General features: G+C 54.5%; 7 protein-coding genes across 7 annotated transcripts; 4 read left to right on the top strand and 3 right to left on the bottom strand.

Annotated features, from left to right (window-relative positions):
• Nucleotides 1-589: 589 nt before the first annotated feature.
• NCS57_01153400 (uncharacterized protein) lies at nt 590-4,705 on the top strand (the record flags this gene model as incomplete). The annotated part of the gene is made up of 5 exons (XM_053061245.1): nt 590-769; nt 821-1,008; nt 1,064-1,720; nt 1,772-2,051; nt 2,099-4,705. 5 exons carry the CDS (start codon nt 590-592, stop codon nt 4,703-4,705), a joined length of 3,912 nt encoding a protein of 1,303 aa, XP_052909631.1.
• A 914-nt stretch (nt 4,706-5,619) lies between these two features.
• On the top strand, nt 5,620-11,369 carry NCS57_01153500 (Protein transport protein sec16; the record flags this gene model as incomplete). Its single annotated transcript, XM_053061246.1, has 2 exons — nt 5,620-10,741; nt 10,792-11,369. The coding sequence occupies 2 exons, from the start codon at nt 5,620-5,622 to the stop codon at nt 11,367-11,369; spliced, it is 5,700 nt and encodes a 1,899-aa protein (XP_052909632.1).
• Nucleotides 11,370-11,875: 506 nt separating this feature from the next.
• Nucleotides 11,876-13,140, bottom strand: NCS57_01153600 (Checkpoint protein; the record flags this gene model as incomplete). The annotated part of the gene is made up of 4 exons (XM_053061247.1): nt 13,056-13,140; nt 12,889-12,994; nt 11,960-12,815; nt 11,876-11,902 (listed from the first exon to the last, which is right to left on the bottom strand). The coding sequence occupies exons 1-4, from the start codon at nt 13,096-13,098 to the stop codon at nt 11,876-11,878; spliced, it is 1,032 nt and encodes a 343-aa protein (XP_052909633.1). The 5' UTR covers nt 13,099-13,140.
• Nucleotides 13,141-13,353: 213 nt separating this feature from the next.
• NCS57_01153700 (uncharacterized protein) lies at nt 13,354-14,773 on the top strand (the record flags this gene model as incomplete). The annotated part of the gene is made up of 2 exons (XM_053061248.1): nt 13,354-14,345; nt 14,395-14,773. The coding sequence occupies 2 exons, from the start codon at nt 13,354-13,356 to the stop codon at nt 14,771-14,773; spliced, it is 1,371 nt and encodes a 456-aa protein (XP_052909634.1).
• Nucleotides 14,774-14,979: 206 nt separating this feature from the next.
• On the bottom strand, nt 14,980-16,536 carry NCS57_01153800 (uncharacterized protein; the record flags this gene model as incomplete). The annotated part of the gene is made up of 1 exon (XM_053061249.1): nt 14,980-16,536. The coding sequence occupies one exon, from the start codon at nt 16,534-16,536 to the stop codon at nt 14,980-14,982; it is 1,557 nt and encodes a 518-aa protein (XP_052909635.1).
• Nucleotides 16,537-17,187: 651 nt separating this feature from the next.
• On the bottom strand, nt 17,188-18,879 carry NCS57_01153900 (TRNA-intron lyase; the record flags this gene model as incomplete). Its single annotated transcript, XM_053061250.1, has 1 exon — nt 17,188-18,879. The coding sequence occupies one exon, from the start codon at nt 18,877-18,879 to the stop codon at nt 17,188-17,190; it is 1,692 nt and encodes a 563-aa protein (XP_052909636.1).
• Nucleotides 18,880-20,066: 1,187 nt separating this feature from the next.
• On the top strand, nt 20,067-21,760 carry NCS57_01154000 (Ceramide glucosyltransferase; the record flags this gene model as incomplete). The annotated part of the gene is made up of 2 exons (XM_053061251.1): nt 20,067-20,203; nt 20,257-21,760. Exons 1-2 carry the CDS (start codon nt 20,115-20,117, stop codon nt 21,758-21,760), a joined length of 1,593 nt encoding a protein of 530 aa, XP_052909637.1. The 5' UTR covers nt 20,067-20,114.
• Between the last annotated feature and the right edge of the window lie 65 nt (nt 21,761-21,825).

Genomic DNA, 21,825 nt, shown 5'->3' on the forward strand with positions numbered 1-21,825 from the left:
GCCCAACGCCCCAGACAGTGACCGCAATAACGGGAGAAGCCTGTCTGAACGGGACCCAAGGGATCCGGCATCGCAAGGCTCTCCTGTATATCTTGCTCGGATAGCAGCTCCGGAAAGTGGTTTTTGTCCTCCAAATTCATTATCAATCGCAACCCCACCCAGCCCACTTCGGCAGCGGATCTGATAAAGGCAGTTAGCAACGTGTGGCTTGCATCCGTTCACCAAAAGTGCCAAGGATCACGGTTCGTCCGTCCAGTCCAAGCTCGCTCACTCCACTCTCCATCGGGCTCCCATTTCAAGAAGAAAGTCCCTTTTCGCCTTCGTTGAAAAACTAGCGGTCCCCCTCGCTCTGCTCGTTGTGCGCTTCTCTTCGTTTTCTCTCTTTGTTGCGCACAACCTAGGCTTTGTTTATTCAAGTCATTGAACTGGCCTTTGCCTTATAAGTCGACCAATCTTTGAATTTCTTCGACCAAGCATATTACCGGATCTGGAAACAACCAAATAAATCCCCGTCGCACATTTCTTGCGGCATTCGAGCCGCCTCTTGCCCGCTCAGCGTCTTTGAGGTCGCCCACACAAGGACGAAGCCATGGCTCCAAGCATTAACGAGAAGGAGTTGGAGAAGGAGACGGGGGTTATTAATGCGCCTTCAACAAAATCCGAGGAGAATGTCGCCAAATCTGAAGAGGCCGTTGTCAACGCAGAGGATGGCACCCCTGCCACTCCACCGGAAGAGGCCGAAGTAGAGGGTTCGTGGGCAGACTACAAGGTGAGTCTCGAGAAAAGTCCAGAAAATAGCAATTTTTAACGGTTCCCAAAGCGAATTCTCACGTTTGGCAACGCGTCCGACTATACAATGCAAGGAATTGCGGTTGTCGCTGCGATTGCTTCAGGCGCCGGTATTGCCCTCCAGAACCTCATTCTGGGCGAGTTCATCACCACCATCACCGATTTTACTGCTGGAAAGTCTGAGCCTGCCAAGTTCAGGAGCGATGTCGCTGATCTAGCGTACGTTTACTCATATTTTCGACTCTAGGAGGTAATTTTTGCTAATGTTTCACAGCCTGTACTTTGTCTATCTCGGTATTGGTCGATTCGTGCTCTCTTACATCTGGAACACCCTTCTCACCTACACCTCCTATCGCGTTGTTCGAAACATTCGTCACGAGTATCTGCGCGCTGCCCTTCGTCAGGAGGTCGCTTACTATGACTTTGGCACCGGTGGTTCTATCGCTACTCAGGCCACGTCTAATGGTCGCTTGATCCAGGGAGGCATTGCTGAAAAGCTAGGCCTCACGTTCCAGGGCCTTTCAGCATTCGTCACCGCATTCATCCTCGCCTTTGTCGTTCAGTGGAAGCTCACCCTCATCTGCCTGTGCATCGCCCCGGCCACTATCATTGTCATGACTGTTGTCGCGACTATTGAGGCTGGTCACGAGGTCAAGATTCTCGAGATCAACGGCCAAGCCAACTCGCTCGCTGAGGGTATCTTGGCCAGCGTTCGCACCGTCCACGCCTTTGAGATGCGTGAGAGGCTCGTTGCCAAGTTTGATAAGCACCTTGAGGAAGCTCACACAGTCGGCAAGAAGATTTCCCTTTACATGGGTCTCATGTTCTCGGGCGACTACACCATTATCTACCTCGGATTTGGTCTTGCTTTCTGGCAGGGTATTCACATGCTCTCCAAAGGAGAAATCACCAGCTCTGGTGACATCTTCACGTACGTATTACCATGTATTTATGCTTTGCACATGCTAATCAGTCTAATTAGGGTGCTGCTCTCTGTTGTGATTGCTGCTGTCAACTTGACCCAGCTTGCCCCCTATTCGATCGACTTTAGCCGTGCTATGTCTGCTGGAGGACAGCTCTTTGCCCTCATCGACCGGCAATCTGCCATTGACCCTCTCGACAAGTCGGGAGAGATTCCGTCCGAGACTGTTGGCCATGTTGAGTTGGAGAACATCACATTTGCCTATCCCACCCGGCCAGACACGATCGTGTTGGAGGACTTCTCGCTCAAGGTTCCTGCGGGCAAGGTCACCGCTTTGGTCGTAAGTAAGCCCCGAAGCCTGCGTTAATTGGTTTCTAACTCTTGTAGGGTCAATCGGGTTCTGGAAAGAGCACAATCGTTGGTCTTATTGAGAGATGGTACAACCCCAAGTCTGGTACAATTAAGCTGGATGGTCGCCCCATTGACCAGCTGAACCTGAACTGGCTGCGCAAGAATGTCCGTCTCGTACAACAGGAGCCCATCCTCTTTGAGGGATCCGTATTCGACAACATCAAGCATGGATTGGTTGGAACCGAGTGGGAAAACGCCCCCGCGGAGCAGCAGATGGAACGAATTCAGGAGGCCGCCAAGATGGCATTTGCCCACGACTTCATCACCGAGCTGCCAGACGGTTACAACACCCAAATCGGACAACGTGGTGGACTGCTCTCTGGTGGTCAAAAGCAGCGAGTTGCCATCGCTCGCAGTGTCGTCTCACAGCCCAAGGTTCTTCTTCTCGACGAGGCAACGAGTGCCCTTGACCCCCATGCCGAAAGCGTCGTCCAGCAGGCCCTTGACCGGGCATCTGAGGGCCGTACCACTATCGTCATCGCTCATAAGCTCGCCACTATTCGCAAGGCCGACAACATCGTCGTCATGTCCAAGGGTACCATCATTGAGCAGGGTACTCACGAGTCCCTCATCGCCGATGATGGTGCCTATGCCCGACTTGTCAAGATCCAGAACCTCGCCGTTTCCGGTGCCGCTTCCACAACCTCGACTGAGGTGGAAGAGGCCGAGTCTGAGGCTGCCGAGGATTCCATTGAGGCCTCTAAGACGCTCACCAAGTATGAAACTCATGTTGAGCAGCGAATGGAGAGTCAGAAGGAGCGCGACAACTACGACAACCACAAGCAAGCGGGTTTCGTCTCGGTTGTTTTCCGACTTATTCGCGAGAGTCCCGAGATGGCCTGGTCTTACTTTTTCGTCATGGCTGGAATCCTGGGAGGAGTCGCCGCTTTTCCTGGACAGGCTTTCCTGCTCGCCAGCATGGTGGATGTCTTCACCTTGACTGGTTCCCGCCAGAGAGACCGCGGTGACTTCTTTGCCGCCATGTTCATCGTTATGGCGGCCGGCCTCTTCTTTTCCTACTTTGCTCTCGGCTACGCTACCAACAACATCGCCCATTTCCTGAGCCACAAGTTCCGAAAGCAGAGTCTCCATGATATGCTTCGCCAGGACCTTCAGTTCTTCGACCGAAAGGAGAACAACACTGGTGCCCTAGCCAGCCGTGTCGACTCTAACCCCCAGTCTGTCTTGGAACTGATGGGATTCAACATTGCTCTCATCCTGATTGCGGTCCTCAACCTGGTTGCCTGCAGTATCTTGGCCATTGTATACAGCTGGAAGCTTGGCCTGGTTGTTGTCTGCGCTGGACTCCCACCCTTGGTTAGCTCCGGTTACCTCAAGATTCGCATGGACGCCAAGCTGGATCGTGACACTTCGAAGCGTTACTCGACAAGCGCGTCTATCGCCTCTGAAGCCGTTACCGCTATACGGACTGTCTCGTCATTGGCCATTGAGGAGTCAGTTTTGAATCAGTATGTCGATGAGCTGAACCACGCCGTCTCTGGCTCCAAGAACGACCTCTTCCGAATCATGATCTTCTTTGCCCTCACACAATCCATCGAGTATTGGTTCCAGGCTCTCGGTTTCTGGTACGGCTGCCGCCTGCTCTCCTACGGCGATATCTCAATGTACAACTTCTTTGTCGCTTTCCTGGGTGTCTTTTACTCAGGTCAGGCCTCAGCCCAGCTCTTCCAGTTCTCGACCAGCATGACCAAGGGAATCAACGCTGCCAACTACATCTTCTGGCTGAACCAGCTCCAGCCTACTGTTCAACCAACGCCCGAGAACCGCGACAACAGCCCCAAGCCGGGAAGCTCAGTTGCTCTCCACGACGTTCGTTTCTCTTACCCCCTCCGACCTCATGCGCATGTCCTCCGCGGCATTGACCTGGAAGTCAAGCCTGGGCAGTTCGTGGCTTTGGTCGGTGCCTCTGGATGTGGCAAGTCTACCATGATTGCCATGCTGGAACGATTCTACGATCCGTCTAGCGGAACTATCAAGATTGGCGACATCGATCTTCCCGATATCAACCCGCGTCTCTACCGCCGCATCATTGGTCTCGTTCAGCAAGAGCCGACTCTGTTCCAGGGAACTATCCGAGAGAACATTGCCCTTGGTATCGATGACCCCGCTACTGAGGACAAGGACCCTGCCTCTTCCGTGTCGGATGACAAGATCGAGGCAGCTCTTCGTGCTGCCAACGCCTGGGACTTTGTTTCGTCCCTCCCCGACGGTCTTAACACGCAGGCTGGCTCGAACGGTGCGCAGCTATCTGGAGGTCAACGACAGCGAATCGCCATCGCCCGAGCTCTCATCCGAAACCCCAAGATTCTCTTGCTCGATGAGGCCACCAGTGCCCTTGACACAGAGAGCGAGAAGATCGTGCAGGGAGCTCTCGCAGAGGCAGCAAAGGAAGGAGACCGCATCACCATCGCCGTCGCTCACCGGCTGAGCACGATCAAGGACGCCGACAAGATCTGCGTCTTCCTCGGCGGCAAGATCGCAGAGGTGGGAACACACCAGGAGTTGATTGCACAGGGCGGGTTGTATCGGAAGATGTGTGAGGCGCAAGCTCTGGACAGCTAATGAATGACTCGGCTCTTTGCTTTTGGCGGGAATTAAAAGGGAAAAGTACTAATTTGTAATGATGGCATAAAATACCCCCGGATCACGTATTCGTATCATACAATGAGATAGAATTAATTCATTGTGAATTTCAACACAAAAACACAAAAGTTAAAAACCCTCAAGTCTTTGATTGTGAGTGAAACAATAGCTGAGTGGTTGAGATGGGAATTCCAACTACCCCTCACCAGTTGTCCGGCCAAATGGACCCCGGAATGAAGCACGGCATGCACCCGTCGTAAGAGTCAAACCAGTCTCATGTGGTTGCGGGTGAGCATCTCATATGATGTGGTCAGCGGACGTCTAATCAAGCTCGACAATGGCGAAAGAGTTGGGGCTAGATTCCAGTGGTTGATGGGGAACTCAGACACGGACCCGGATAATCTACGGAGCGCACGCTAGGCTTGCCCGCTTTGTAGTGGCGCGTGGCGGCCTCGGCCGACGAGTGGAGGAAAGCAGGGAAGGAACCAACGGGCGGTAGTTGCCTTTCCGAGCCCCAAATTTGGGTACATGCCAACTTGCACTTGCGATCTGTACTGTACTTCCAGAACGTTTCCCTTCCAACTCAACTCCATCCGACGCCGATATTGTTTCCCCGGAAGACCATGGCGAGCCGCGCCTTTGATTGAAAGAGAAGACTCGATTCCATTCTTGTATACTAAGTACGCATCCCCTCTTTCCCGGGTTCATTTGCGCCCCATCTACCCCTGAAGTTGCGAGCCCTGCTCCAAGCTCCAGCGCGCAGATTAGCTCGCTAGCCCCTTTGCCTTTGCACTGGAACCCTTTTGCTGACACGATCGCGCAAAGTATTTCCTATTCACATCAACCTCGACCTTCTTCTCAACTACGAGCCGACCGCCTGACTCGGCCTCGCGATGGCTTCAGAGTCGCCAAACGCGGCGTGGCATCCGGCTATGATGCCTAATGACTCCCATGCTCCCAGCTCCACCGAGGCTCCCGCGGATCCTGCACAGGCGACGTCATCAACAACAGACGCGGCTGTGCAACCCAGCAAGCCTGCTGCTCAAGATACCCAGTCGCAACCCGAACAGAAGCCCTCTGAAGGAAGCGACGCTGCCAATGCTTGGTTCTCGCAAGATGGCGATGATGCCGGCGATTCTTGGTTAGCCTCGGAGGTTTCAGCACCTCAGCAACCCGAACCCGAACAGCTTCCCGATCAGGCTGCCCCTGAGAAGCCCCAGACAGAGACAGCTTCGCCCTCAAAGGCCTCGACATCACAACACTCCAGCTCCATGTCCTTTGCCCGGACTGTGTCCCACGAAGTGAGCTTCAATGACGACGACGAAGGAGATTGGAGCCTTTCTCGCACAGACACCGACCCCTTTAAGTTTATGCCTCCCTCCGATAGAACAAACTCTTTTCCAGTTGTCCCCCCTATGCAGCCGAGCTCGGATACGCACGATCACCAGCCACTTCCCTCCAACCAGGCTTTGGATGTCTTGGAAGAGACGGAGAAGGATGTTGACGCAGAGGAGCAAGCGTACAAGCAGCAAGGTGCTACTGATGGATTGGACGCGCCGCGCCGTGGCCATTCCTCATCAATCTCCATTGGCGGAGAACTCAAGAGCCCCGAAGGCCAGGCCTCCGAGGCACGATTTGAGGAAGGCATTCCTTTGATTTCTCAGTCTGCAGAAAAGGAGGGACAAAGCAACGAACCCACTGGGGCCCTGAACTCTTTTGATGATGGAGATGCAGAGGACGAGGATTTCTTCAAGCAGATGGAAGACGGCGGGAATGTTGCGCCTGATGAGGCGCCTGTTCCTTCTCTGGAGCGCAAGTCGACGATGCAAGTCATGGATTCGTTGAATACTGGCACGATTTCGCGACAACCCACGCTTGAGGAGACTCCTGAAGAGGACGAGGAGCCAGCCAAACCTGCTGCTGCTGAGCCGACCACTACTAACGCCGCCGGCAAGGAAGATTTGGAATCGAAGTGGGAACAAGCCTTCGCCGACGATGACGATGAAGATTTCCTCCTTGAAGACACTGGTGCGGACGGAAAGCAGGTTGACCCGGCTGCCTTCTTTGGAAGCGATGATGAAGGCTTCTTGGAAGATGAAGAGCCAACTCCTGCTCCGGCGCCTGTTGCTGCACGCCAGCCCTCAGGATCCAACCCCTATGTCCCCCAGAAACAAGCAAACCAGCATGCGCCATCTCCATATGCTCCTAGCGCGCCGGCACCCGCTCCGGTCCAGGCTGCTCCCATCCACCCTACTTCCGCTTACAATACCCCGGCTCCCGGAACAACTCCTATGGGGTCCGCTCCTCAATATGGCCGAGCCCCTCCAGTACGTCCTGAAATGCCCAAGGCACAGAGTTTCGCAGACAAGTCCAAGGGAGGCTATCACTCTCCATATGATCTCCCCACCGATCTTGTCACCAATGTGGTGAAGCCTCGGAAGCGGGCAAGCATGCAACAACTCTCTCAGGCGAACCATCTTCATACCCCAGTTCAACCCCCCCCGCGAAGTGCCAGTGTTGGCATGCCTGGCCCTCCTACTAGGCTCACTCCTCCCTCCTCTAGCCATGGTCTGCCCAGCCAACACCCTCAGTCGCCCCCGAAACCTACGACGCCAGGACTCCAGCATCATGAGAACTTCTTCGAGGAACTGCCCATGACTTCCAGGCCACGCCCTAGTTCAAGGACAAGCCACAGGGGAGCTTCGCCAGCTCGCCAGCCACCAATGACCCATGGGACGCATGTTCCTTCGCCGTTGATGCCTTCGGCGGCTTCAGTATCGACTCAGATGGCACCTCCGCCTCTCCCTGCTATGGCCGTTACACCCAGCCAGGCTCCTAGTCAGCCGCCAGCTGCTCAACAGCCGGGGGCCAACCTGGTTGCTCCTGAGCGAGTCAGCCCCTATGCGGCTCTGGCCAATTCTGTCAACCATTTGCCTCCTCCATCTTCCAGTGCTTCTCGATATTCTCCTGCTCCCACCCACGCCGGAAGTCATACAGCACCACCTGCTCCGGTAAATAGCCGTTACTCCCCCGCTCCTCCGGCTACGAAATCGCACGGATCATATGGCCCCGTGTCTGCATCTGCCGTTCCCGCGCCGATGCTGCCTCATCAGCCACGAACTTCCAGCCCGTTGACGCATTGTGAGAGTTCCGGATTCGAACCAAGACTCAACCGGGTTTCATCTCTTCCTCCCACGCGCGAGGTAGAGGAGGAGGATGATCAGCCTACTCAAACTAGATCTTTGAGTGCTACTCATGCTCCTGCCCCTTACCACGAGTCGAAGTATAACCCCGCGTCTCCTCCCAAGGTGCCCCGCCAGACACCACCTCCCCCAAGCTATGCTTCTCAGTTTACGCTCTCTCCCCCGAAGCAGTCGGGACCATATGCACCCGTTGCTGCCCCAGCTGCGCCGGCTGGCTTTGCGCCACCTCCTCGAGCTCAGACGCAATCGCCAAGCACTTCATTTGGCCACAAGCAAGCCCAGAGATCGGCCGACTCGACGCGTCGCCCCTCATCCGCGCATTCACATGGCTCTCCAGCTACGACAAAGCCGTCGTACGCGCCCTACGCCCCAGTGGCCCCCGCTGCACCGGCTGCTCCATCCGCCACATTTGCTCCTCGCACTCGAGGCCAGTCCATCAACATGAACATGGTTGCACCTACTGATGGGCGGGAGAATGATCCTCTTCAGCGATGGAGAGGTGTTCCTGTCATTTCTTGGGGTGTTGGTGGCACCGTCGTCACATCGTTCCCCAAGAGTATCCCGCGATATGGCATGAACCAATCTGTGCCAATGATCGTGCGGACTCCTGGAGAAGTCAAGATCCAGAACGTGAAGGACATCGAACCACTGCAGGATCACTTGGCCAAGTTCCCCGGTCCCCTTAGGGGCAAGTCCAAGAAGAAGGAAACCATTACCTGGCTCAACACTGCTATCGAGGCGTTGGAAAAGGACCTGCCTGATCTGTCGTTCCATTCGCAGCTTTCTCTGGAGGTCAAGCGATCCATCGAGCGATTGCTTCTCTGGAAGATCCTTCGCATCTTCATTGAGCATGATGGAGTTCTGGAGGGTAACGCCGCTGCTGAAAAGGCCGTTCGACTGGTTCTCTCCCCAGGCACAAAGACTCCCACTGCCGATGACGACGCACTTTTCCCTACTGCCAGCAGCCTCGGTGGTCAGCTTGCCTCAGTCACATCGATGCAATCTGATGGCGCTGATGTCTCAACTATGGAGCAGATTCGGCATTATCTGCTAAGGGGTGATCGTGAGAAGGCTGTTTGGGCCCTGGTCGACAAGCGACTCTGGGGACATGCTATGCTGATCTCGCATACTGTAGAGGGGGACCTCTACAAGCGGGTGGCGCAGGAGTTCGTCCGCAAGGAAGTCAATTACCCTGGCCATGCCAACGAGTCTATGGCTGCTCTCTACAAGATCCTCTCTGGAAACTATGACGACTGTGTTGATGAGCTCGTCCCCGTGCATGCCCGAGCTGGCCTTCAGCTTGTGTCAACCAATGCGGGCTCAGGCCCTACCAAGGACACTCTTGATGGATTGGACAAGTGGCGAGAGACCCTGTCTCTTGTCCTCAGCAACCGCAGTGTTGATGATACCCAGGGCCTGAACGCTCTTGGTACTCTTTTGTCCAGCTATGGCCGAGCTGAGGCAGCTCACATCTGCTTCATGTTTGGTCGCAGTGGATCCATCTTTGGAGGGCTGGATGACCCCAATGCTCACTTTGTGCTTCTTGGAGCGGACCACCGACAGCAGGCAGACCAGTTTGCAAAGGAGACTGAGGCGCTTCAACTCAGTGAGGTGTACGAGTATGGACTGTCGCTTGCAGGAGGTGTTCATGCCGCCGCTGGAGCTCCTCATCTGGCGGCTTATAAGCTTCAGCATGCTATGGTCCTTGCTGAGTATGGCCACCGGGATAAGGCTCTGCAGTACTGCGATGCTATCCTGACAGCTATTCACTCTCAGACCAAGCGGTCGCCTTATCACCACCCCATTCTGGAGACCGCCGTCGAGGACTTCATGATGCGATTGAAGCAGGCGCCGAAGGAAGATAGCGGTTCATGGATCTCGAAGCCTAGCATGAACAAGGTCTCGGACAGCATGTGGAACAGGTTCAACAAGTTTGTTGCGGGAGATGACAACGAGGAGAATGGGGCTGCTGGAGAGGCGGGACCATTCAACCGCCCCTCTGGCGAGTTCAGCCGGTCTCCCTCCGTTTCCAACTTTGACATCTATGCTCAACAGTCACCGAGCTTTGGCATGACCCCTGCTCAGCCGCCTCCCCAGGCGCCCATGAGCGCGGCCGCATCCAGATATGCCCCGGCTGCCGCTGCGGCTGGAGCGCCACCTGCTTCATCGAACCCTTATTCTCCCACTTCGCAGTACACGCCTGGAAGAACTTCCATAGATCGGGCCTCTAATGAGTACCCTCGGAGCTCATACGAGCCCGCCTATCCTGGCGCTCCTTCAGCCGCCCCAGCTGCTTCAGGTGACAGCTACGTTCCCTCAGTTCCTCAGCCTCAGCAGAACAATGTTGGCGTTGAACCCTCCGGTCTGGCCCCGGCGGCTCAAATTACGCAGGCGTACTCGCCGGCTGGCTACCAACCTTACGGAATGCCAACGCAGACCAGCAACTCTACGGGTGACGATGACAAGTCTGCAGAGCCCTCGCAACAAGGATTCCAGCCTCTTAGCTATGGTTACGAGCCCCCACAGATGAACTCAACCCCCCCGGAGCCCGAGACCCCAGGAAATGCAGGAGAGAGCAACAGTGGCGGATATGAACCTCCTTCATTCCAGCCCTACAGCTACGAACCTCCATCCTATGAGCCGGACCCCGAGCCGACAGCTGAGGGAGATGAGGATACACCTAAGCCCAGGAAGAAGAGCTTCATGGATGATGACGATGACGATTTCCCCTCGATGAAGCCCAAGGAAAAGACCAAGTCGGAGAAGGACCGCGAGAACGAGGAGATGTTCCGCAAGGCTGCTGAAGAAGATGGTAAGGAATCTGCCAAGCATTGTGATAACAACCTACTAACAATTATATAGCCAAGCGTGCCGCTGCTCAGCAACCAGCCAAGAAGGGTTGGGGCTTCAGTGGATGGTTTGGAGGTAGCAAGAAGGCTGCTCTCGAGACTCCTTCACCTGGTGAATCATCGCCTGGAAAGCCCATCCGTGCCAAGCTTGGTGAGGCCAGCAGTTTCGTGTACGACCCTGAACTCAAGCGATGGGTTAACAAGAAGCCTGGTGCTGAGAACACGCCTGCGAAGACGGCCACACCACCTCCTCCACGTGGTGGACCTCGATCTGTGTCGGGAACTCCTCCACCTCCCCCTGGAACTCCGCCACCGTTGGTGACCAGCAACAGCGCACCACCGCCGCTCATGCCCCCTAAGGTTCGCGCTGGTACGCCTGATCTGACAAGAACTGCTTCGTCCGACAGCCTGGCACCGCCTCCCATGCTCCGGTCTGTCTCCAACACCAGCAACGGCCCACCAAGCCGGCCTACTACGAGCATGAGCAACGCCAGCAGCATCGACGATCTGCTCAGCGTCCAGCCACGCAAGGCTAGCGACAAGAAGAAGCCACGAAAGAGTGGCCGTTACGTCGACGTCATGGCAAAGTAAAAGAAGGAAAGAGTTGTAATTCAGGGCATCAAGCATTTGTGCCGATCTCGGTGTCGGTATGCTTTGTCCAGGCGTTATATGGGGGGTTCATGTCTTGGATGAACCAATCTGTACTATAGACTATCGTTGTGTTTTATCATACTCTCAGTGGCACCGAGGGAAGACTGGGCCTTGGTGGCTGTAATACGCCAGTTGTACACTTGAGGGAGTGGAAGAGAAGGACTTTTGACTTGTAATATTTTGGATCAGCGTCAAGATTAGAGATGGCGGCTCGAGACACGGTTATGACTCGAAAGCCCGGTATCAGATACGGAACGATAATGCGTTGAAGATTCATTTCTACCAGTTTTCTTGACTGTGTGCATAATATGTGACCTTGTACCCTTGCTCCAACACCAACAATATCCTGCCCAACTCCATGATGAAAACGACCCAGGCCCTGAGATGTGTTCTGGGAACAACTCCAACGCCGAAATCACGTCAAGATCCTTTTCTCGGTACTCAGATTAGACACTGTATGATTGAACATAGTACTGCTATTGTTAGCATGTACTGGAAGCAGGCGAAGGTATTTATAGGAAGACACTTACTGTCACGACGGAATCGTCTGCCGCAGCATCATCGTACTGGGGCACATATACATAGAGGATTAAAGCATGATCATCGGCAAAGCAAGCAATCACCCTACCCTCCAGTCGACCGACACTTAGGACACGACTCCAGTCCTTGCCATCCACGCGAACGGTTGCCCAACGATCTGGGCCGTCCTCACGAAACTTGGTACTGGGGTGCTCTTCAACAGGGCAGTCCAGCTGGGCGGGATCCAGCTCTGGGTTCTCCAGATTAGACCAGACGCTGCAAATGTCAGTGTTTTCCGTCGCCATGCGCAGACGTAAGCCACCGTGCATGTTGGCGCTAAGCTCGAGCTTTGGTGACTTTGTGGTGGTAGAGGACCCAGAGCTGGAGGCCATGGCAAGCTTGGTGAAGCGGTCCGAGATGGCCTTGAGCTGAAGGAGTGGCGGTAGTTGGATGTGCACGTCAGGTTCACGCACTCGTGGTTGCATGATGGTTTCAACAGTCTCTGGATGGAGAACCCGCACGGGGATATCCTGCGTGATGATCTTTTCGTGCTCACGTCTCAGAGAGGTTTCGAGGTTCTCAGCCTGGAACATGTCGTCATCATCAAAGGGATCATCTCCTCCACCAGTACCCGAGGGCTTCGCAGCTCCTGGTGCATTGGAAGGATTGGCAGTAGTTGTTGTGATGGTCATGGATAGCACAGGCAATCCTTCCTTCTTTGTCAGGCGGAGAGAAGCGGATATGCTGTTGAGGGCGGACTTGAGGGCGCGTTGGAGGGGTTGAAGGGGAAGCTCTAGGTTGATGGTGTTGCCTGCTTCTGCGGATTGGATGTGATAGCCGTCAAAGATGAAGTCCATGGCAAGCGAGCTGCAAAGCTGTTAGCGGACGTGGCCTTGCGCGTATATGAAGACCAACAGGGATTTTGAAGGAAAGCACATACGCCCAGACTTGCGATCCCATATCTGGGATGACGGTGAAGCGCGCCGTATCATCGCTCAAGCGCAGCCAGGCGATCTTCTCAAGAGAGCCAAGTGCAGCCGTGAGCTCTGGGAATGTTATGGTCAGTAGGAAACAACGAGCCAAGGAAAAGAAAAGTGAGAGACGAACTTGCAAAGGTGCGAATGTTTTTCAGCTCCGTGCGGAACCGCATATCGAATCTTAAGTTGTGGTGATGGAATGGAAGTGATGATGCTGAGGTTGTAAGTTGCAAGGCCCCCCAGCCCGACGACTGCCCCACCAAAGCTTCTAGAACCCCCCACCAACAACCTCCCATCAACATCAACAGCCACCTCGAGCTTCATCTCCCAAACTTAAACCTACGCCTACACCTTCACCTTGACGCATTTCACGTCCAGCATCGCCTTCCCTCTCCCGAACGAATTCTTCTCCATCGACACAAAACACCATGTCTCACATCTCGACGGCCCAGGCGGGCCTTGCAGCCGTCGAAGCCAAGAAATGGGACGAAGCCCTCCCGCTACTATCAAAGGCCCTCCAGACCTCACCCAACCCAGCCTGGCTGATCGCCCGCTCCAAGGCCCTCGTCGGCAAGAACCGATACCAGGAGGCCCTCGACGACGCAAACCTCGCCTGGCACACCGCCTACGAGCGCAACAAGCGACCCCTCCTCTCCGAGGCAAACTACCGCCGCGCCGTCGCTTACTTTCGCCTCGGGCAGTACGCCAACGCCGATGCGTGCTGCGTGTACGCTATTCGACTCATCAAGGGGTTTCCTGCTGTTGAGAAGGAGGATCCCGCCAAGGCTCTGACCGACGCCGATGGCTTTTATACTGTGACTTCGGAGAATGTGCAGCGCGAGGCCAGAGAGGAGGCGGAGCAGGAGACAGCCAAGAGTGCCGAAAGGGGCACGAACATGCTGGATGGCCTGGATCTTGGACCCAAGAACAAGGAGGTCAGAGCTGCCAGTTCTCTGCGCTTCATGATCCTGGCTGCCATGGAGAAGCTTGAGAAGGGCAACCCGGCGCGAAAGCTCACCACGAGCGCGAGGCCCGAGCAGAAGGACCTCGCGGATCTAAAGCTCCAGGATATAAAGCCTGCAGAGGCCCCGGTTGCCAAACCTATCATCCCCGCTGATACCCAGCCGAGACTCCAGGACTTCCAGAGTGATGTCACCATGTCGGTGTCCATCTTTTCCAAGGGCGTGAGCAAGGACAAGCTTCAGGTTGAGTTCAAGCCATTCTCGGTTCACCTCGATGCCATCATCTACCCCAACGGTGATACTCGGCCATTCGACCTTGAGCTCTGGGGTGAGATTGACCCTTCGGCCTCGAAGCACACGGTCACACCCAACAAGGTTGAGCTCAGCCTCCGAAAGAAGACTCCTGGAAAGTGGAAGCAACTCAAGGGCGATGGCAACAAGCCCGGTGCACCAGCTGCGTAAGTAGTCTCCCTCGTACATGTCCTTGGATATGCTAACATTGGATAGTGCTGTCGAGTCCTTGACAATATCCGAAAAGGCTCCAGAGCAGCCCAAGACCGAAGAGAAGCAAGAGTCCGCTCAGCCCACCGAGTCCAAGAAGGCTCCTGAGGCCTCCAATGCCGCTCACCAATACCCCTCTTCCTCCCGCACCGGACCCAAGAACTGGGACACGCTGGTCGACGACGACGAAGCAGAGGACACTAGCGACGTCAACCTCTTCTTCAAGAAGCTGTACAAGGGCGCCACTCCTGAGCAGCAGCGCGCCATGATGAAGAGCTTCACCGAGAGCAGCGGTACCAGCCTGAGCACCGACTGGAACGACGTTAAGAATCGGACCGTAGAGACTGTGCCACCAGAGGGTGTCGAGGCCAAGAAGTGGTCGTAGGTGTCACGATGGCTTACACTGATGATGAGCAACGAATTTGTTTGTAATTTTTGAAAGTCTGGCGCATCGGGGAAAAGTAGACGTCGGGAAAGCAACCGGCGTTTTTTGTCATTGAGCTTTCATAGCCATGAATCAATCAATCAGTCTACAACTACAACTTGTCGCTATGCCATGTCCTATACATCATCTCCGCGCCTCGCTTTGCTTTAAACGTTCAACCGCTCATAATGCTCCTGTCCCAATTGCACAGCTCCCTTTGCCTTGAGATCTTCAACTGCGCCGTCAACTTGTCCCCTGACTTTGTTGAACCATGGCGACGCCTTCAACTCTTGATCCTCAGCGTCGCGACTCCATTCCTTTCCACCGCGATACTCAGCTGCCAATCCCTCAGGAACATGCAACACACGGCTCACAAAGTCCTCACGCGCAATGTACGCACCCCTCAACCACCTCGATCCCCCACCGACATCAAACGCCTTCCTCCCGTGCATAACTCGCAGGTTATCAAAAAGCACACACTCTCCCGGGGCCATCTTCATCTCAAACATGGCATCAGGGTCATTAATCAACCCATCAAACAACCTCGCAGGCGCGAGCCACTCCCTCGCGTCAACACTCGCAAGCTGGAACCGGTCCTGGAAGGGGGGACTCCAGTACACGGCGGCCATGTTCCCGTCCACGCCAACGTCAAAGAGGGATCGCTTCTGGCGGTAGAAGTAGCCATGTTTCTCGTAGTGGTAGGGAATGCGCACGTGGGCGAGGTTCTCCACAGCCGACGAGTTCTGTAGCCAGAGGAGTTTTCCGGCGCGGAGACCATCGCTGAAGAGGGATTCTCCACCGTTGCACGAGTTTTCGAGGCAGTGGAGCAGCTGAATCGCGGGAGGACTCTCGAGATACAAGAGATCCTGGTGAAGACCGAGATAACCACTGGTGTAAGCGACGTTTTCAGCATCAGGTTTCGCGCGAACGTCAAAAGTGCGTCCGTAAAACGTCTCCTTGATGTTGGCAATCTTGGTCGTGATGTTGACGATGGCGTTTTCGTCATGCGGCACGTTCTTGAGAAACACGAGGCCAAGGCTGGCGAGGTCGAGGAGAGTGTGCCAGAATGCGTCGCCGCCTTTGATGAACTCTGCATAGTCAATCTTGCGGATCCTCGACTCGATTGTTTTCGTGTCCCAGAATGTCCTTCCCGTCTTGGGATACACGGCGTCCTGTCGGGGGTACGGGAGCCTCTCCACGTCACGGTGTCCGAGGGCTGTCTCGATCGACTTCCAGGGGAGAACCATCTCGTGGCCACCCTCGGCGAGACGGGGGATGTCATTGCGGAACGAGATACCCACGCCACCTTCGTCTAGTCGAATGTTCTCGATGGCGATGTCGGTGGGAATGTCGGTCGTCGCAAAGCTCTTTTGTCCAGACGCAGGATCAGTGCACTTGAGACAAGTACAACTATCCCTCAAAACAACAGAGTCAAGCCTGGTCCATCCTCCATTCTTCCGATCCTCAATCTGTATGAACCTGTCCCCGCTCGTCACAGTGACTCCCTTGTCCGCGCCATCCAGCACAGTCCTAGCCTCAAAGGCAGGAGGTGTGTCGAAGCTCTTGGTAGAGATGCTCCGTGGAGCCGGGAGCTTGAAGCTGTGATCCTGCCCGTGAGCACTTGCTAGGGGACGACGTCTTTGAAGAGTACCAAGACTGCGACGAGGGACCGAGAGGCCCAGACTTGAGCCGGTGACTCTTCTGAGGACTCGATGAGAGAACATGGCGTAGGTAGTCAAGTCTTTGCGGTCAACTCTAGGTGACAAGCCGCGCTCGAGCCGGAACCAGTTTCTTTATAAGAAGCAAAGAAAAAGCAAGTTAAACAGTTCACTTGTTATCAATCACATCTACAAAAACACCCCATCCAGAAACCATCATCGTACCTCGGCCAAAAGGGACGCAAAACAGCTCCATGTGGGGTTCCTTCGGCCAAACCCCGCGTTTCTTGGACCCGTCGATAGCCTCAATCAGAAGCAAAAAAAAAAAAAAAACAAGGGGAGCTCCGGACCCGGGATGGGATCCTCGTATCATGTCGAGGCTTGCGGCTTGCAGGTCTAGGGACAAATCACCAGCAGGTCAAAGCAGCATGTCAGGTTAAGACCTGGGGAAACTCGGCTATGTATGGCAAACGGCAATTGCACATCCAATCATGATACTTCGAGGCCCTCCAAAGGGACTTTTCGGCCGGCTGTTGTTTCAACTACATATCATACAGGCAAGGTAAAATGCAACCTGGAGCTCCACCAACGCCTTTTGCCTTGTCATGTCAATGTCAAAGACTCCGCCCTTTGTCCGATACATCTGTGATCCACGTGTACACATTCATACATAGCTAGCCTGTCTAGCTGCTTGATCTGGTAGTCTCGGTAGATTGTCTACCTGTTGCGATTGCTCGACCATCGCTTCACCATCACCTCTCTAACCTTGTACATCTTGAAAGCCTCAGCGATACCCTTGTCCAGAGCCTCTTCAAACTTGGAAGGGGGTGGTACATCCACGTAGACCAGCACAAGGCTCTTGGTAACGTGGGAGAGAACTCGAACGGTACCATGCAGCCACTGCCAGGACTTGCGAGGGTTCTGCTTCCCGGACTCCTTCCATTGAGGATCCGAGTACGACGGAATGACAATCAAGCCAAACTCGGCGTGGTCAAACACCGGGCCTCGGGTGTAGAGCAACCAGTCCACACCAAACTTGATGCCCCCGCGTGGCACCCATCCCAATGACCTGAAGTGGTGGTAGACAGCATAGTGAACGAGAAAGTTGTCGTCGGGCTGCAGGGCGGGATCCTCCGGCTCAACGCGGGGTGGAAAGTACGAGTATTGCCGAAACAGCCTCAAAAGCTCCATTGAAGACAATTGGCTACCTGAGGTAGGGTCATTGACTGTCAATGCGCCCAGACCGAAGCTGAGAAAGAAGGCTTCCTCAGGCATCAGCTGGAGGTGTTCCATGTTCTTAATCACGCGTTCCTTGCCAGAGCCAGAGCCAGAGCCAGATGCCTCTTCGGCAGTGGTCGCATTCCCGTTCAGCGAGACCGACGCTGCGGCATTAACATCCGCCAACCCGTTCTGCTTCGCATTCGCAGCTGCGTGTTGGGGGCTGGGGGGATCGCCAAGCCGGAAGGTTGTTGATTCGACATTAGGCGAAAACCGAACACTCTTCCGTCGCTTCAGCGGCTTCGAGTCGTCTGATTGGGTCGACAGGCTCGAGCTCGACACGCGAGTGTTAATAGAAATCTTGCCATTGGTAGTAGCCCCGTTCGACCCATTGGTGGACGAGTGCTCATCCGGGAACAGGGCGTCTCCATTGATAGCATTGCCATGGACAAGGCTGTCCGAAGAAGCCGCTGCTGTAGCAAGAGCAAGGTCCGCCGGGGAGTTGGGGAGAGCCAAAAGCGCTCCCGGGCTAACCGGTGAGGCATAGACGGGCAAAGGCGTAGGGATGGAGATCGGCTTGATGGCCTTGGGCTGCGCAATCTCGGTTGGCTCCTCGGCCCGCGATTCTCGCTCCTTGGCTTCATGGGCTTTGGCCTTTCGAGCTTCAGCTTCCTGAGCTTCCTCGAGTCTCGTTTGACGAATTGCCTCTTGTTCAAGGCGAGCGCGTTCCCACTTGGCGCGCATACGCTCTTCTCGTCTTTGTACGGTCATGATCTCGCTGACGTGAGCATCCGCGAGACCTTGTCTGACCTTCTCGCGCTTCAGCCAGTTCGGCTCACTTCGACTAAGACTACCCTTTCCATAGAAGCCTTGCTCCCACAGGGCTCTAGTAGAGACTTCATCCGTAATATGGACCGAAGACGTAGCAGGAGACCACACTCCAAGATGCACAGCAGCCGGTTCCGCCGGAGGCGGAGACCAGAGCTGGCCTAACCAAGCGTATGCGACATGGAAGAAGGATACGGGATTGTTTGGATAAAAGGTCGGAAGAGGAAATGTTCGGATCGGCGCTGGAAGGGCGTAGATCTGATGCAGTGAAGGTCCTCGCTTCTGGGATTGCTGGGGTGCAGCAGGATCCGAGGTGGGCGGGGTACCGACAGGCTCTTTGGTTGATGATTGAATCTCAGCCATTTCTCGCCGGTGTCATCTTGGTCTGGGGAACTGTCAGCGCGAGTCTCGGATTGTGATGAACGAGTCAAGCAAATTGATAACAGCGTGTTGCTCAGATACCGTTGTAGTCTATAAATCAAGGCGTTCACAGAGGCCAAATGAATGGATCCTCTTAGCACAATGAAAGGTGTCATCATCGCAACTTGGGCACGCAAGGCTTCTGGAGAAGCTTGGGCAAGGGCTTGGGCAGGAGAAGAAGAGTAAAACTCGCCAGACATAAGAGAGTCAAACAAAAGAGAATGCCTACCTGTCTAGGACATCGCCCTGGCGGGACACTGGCTGAGGATCAATCCTCGTGGCCATTCACAGCGGCGCACTGTTCAACCTCTAGAGGGAACAATGACGATCGCTTTGAGTGTGAAGCCGGGGCGTCGAAGCGAAAAGTGCTTCGTGGGAGATGTGCTTGTGGTTGTTGGGAAGATGATGGATGGGAGAAATTAATTTCGGGCGGCTGAAAACTCGAGGTTTTCTTGAATTGGAGCTCCCCACTTTGATGCCTCGTGCGCAAGGCGTCAGGCTACGGAACGGGCTGCTAAGAAATGCCCGAGGAGTGCCGAAAGGAAAAAATCACTCCGGCAAAGGGGATTCCAATCGCTTGAGAAGATGGCTTGCAGAGATGGCCAGTATGGATGTCTTCCCGTAGCTTCATTTATTGCATTTTTAATATTGATTTTTCTCATTAGGCCCTCTAGCAGTGGCAATCCTTCTCCTTCACTGGCACTCAGATTTGGATAAAATTCACATCGGTATAAAACATGGATACAAGTTATGGGAGCTTATGCCTTGCATAATAGTAGAGCGCAATTTCCCGGTCCGAATGGGCGCTGCTGTCATCACCTTGCCAGCCACAGAAGCGTCTTCCATCTCAATTGCACAGGTCAACAGCAAATCGATTTAAAAATCATAAGACACCATAGCTCTAGCCCTTAAATGCTGCTACTAGATACTAAGATATTACAAGAGGCTTATCACTTAATTTTCATATTTTATTATTTCCTTAGATTGCTATGCTTTCATAGCTACTCTTAGGTAACCATAAGCTGCTGTCTCTCAATGCCCGCGGGTGAAAGAGGGCCGGTCCTTCCACATAATTTCTATGGGTCGCGTCCCGCGCATCATGTACCGCTCTCCCTCGACAACTTGCTCTCTTGACAACACGCGACACCCATGAGCTTGGTATCTGGCCAAATCAAGCCATGGATTCCTGGAGAGACATCTTCGCGCTCGGCTGGCTCATCCTAGCCGGCGTCGTCGTTCTAATAGTCTGCATAGGATTGCGCTCAATGTAAGTCGTCATTCACTACCTACCTATCCTTAGCTCTAGCTGACACGCAGCAGCTCCAGAAACTTCAAGCACCCCCCAGGTCCTCCAGTCTCTCCTGGTCTCGGCCAAAACGCGCCGCATGTCACGATAATTCGGCCGGTCAAGGGCGTCGAACCCAGACTCTACGATTGCATCGCCGCCTCGTTCCGCCAGGCTTACCCCCAGGACAAGATCTCGATCCGCCTTTGCCTCGAAGATGACAGCGATCCGGCGTACCCGATCCTCCAGAAGGTCATCGATGACTTTCCCACGTTCGACGCCCGTATACTGCTCGAGAGGGATGATTCTGTGCTGAGCGAGACGATCAACATGGGCCCCAACCCCAAGATTCGCAATCTGAGCCGAGCGTACCGAGAGGCCAAGGGAGACATCATCTGGATCGCTGACTGCAACGTCTGGATGGCCAAGGATGTCCTAGGACGCATGGTAGACAAGCTCATGGGCTATAAGTTAGGCGGCGGCTCGAAACCATACAAGTTTGTCCACCAGCTGCCCATCGTTATTGACCTAGTCGACTACTCGAGGCCCCTTGCAGCGGATGGTCAAGCTCTGTTGGCCTCTTCATCTGAGGAGGGCTTTGCGTCGGATCCCATTGTCGATGAGGACTCGGGAGAGGCGCCGACAGTCTGGTCCCAGGGTGGAGGGCGTCTTGACGAGATGTTTATGGCCACGTCGCACTCCAAGTTCTACAGCGCTATCAACACTGTCGGCGTTGCACCTTGCGCCGTTGGGAAGAGCAACATGTTTCGCAAATCTCAGCTGGACCATGCCACCGATCCCATCCTGAACCCCAGCCTACCCCAAGACCAGAACCTGCCAACCGGCGTCGACTTTTTCTCTCACAACATTTGCGAAGACCACATGATCGGTGACCTATTATGGAACACCCACTTTTCCGGCTTCAGAAAACATGGACTCGTCTGGGGCGACCTTGCTGTGCAGCCCATGTCGGGAATGTCTGTTGCCGCGTACGCTGCAAGACGGTGTCGGTGGCTGAGGGCTCGAAAGTATACTGTACTTTCAGCAACCCTGCTCGAGCCGTTTACAGAATCTTTCCTTTTTTCCACGTATCTTTCATATGGAATTACAACCTTGACCTACTTCAACGAAATATGGGGCATTCCTCAGACTTGGAAGGCAATGGCAATCACTTGGCTTCTCTCGATCACGATATGGATGATTGTGGACTGGTTCAACTTTAGCTGCTTGCACTCTGGTAACACCATCGAGACAGACGAACATACACCCTGCTTCGCCAAGGGCTTTGCCTCTTCAGAAGGTCTTCCAAGCAGGCGGTTTTCAGAGTTTGTGCCAGCATGGATTGGACGAGAAGCCCTGGCGCTCCCCATTTGGGCATGGGCCGTCCTGTGCGGAAACACGGTGAATTGGCGAGGCAAGGAGTTTTACATTCGCTTTGATACGACAGTGTATGCAGTCGACTCTGAGGAACGCACTAGGGATGTCAGGACACCAGAGTTGGAGAGGGGAACGTCACGAAACAAGCACCGGGTTGATTAGACGAGACGACGAGAACATGAATGCTATCGGCATGGGTTTAAAAGAGAAGGAATCAGCGAATAATG

The sequence above is a fragment of the Fusarium keratoplasticum genome, chromosome 9, assembly GCF_025433545.1.
Source record: "Fusarium keratoplasticum isolate Fu6.1 chromosome 9, whole genome shotgun sequence".
In the NCBI taxonomy this organism is placed as follows: domain Eukaryota; kingdom Fungi; phylum Ascomycota; class Sordariomycetes; order Hypocreales; family Nectriaceae; genus Fusarium; species Fusarium keratoplasticum.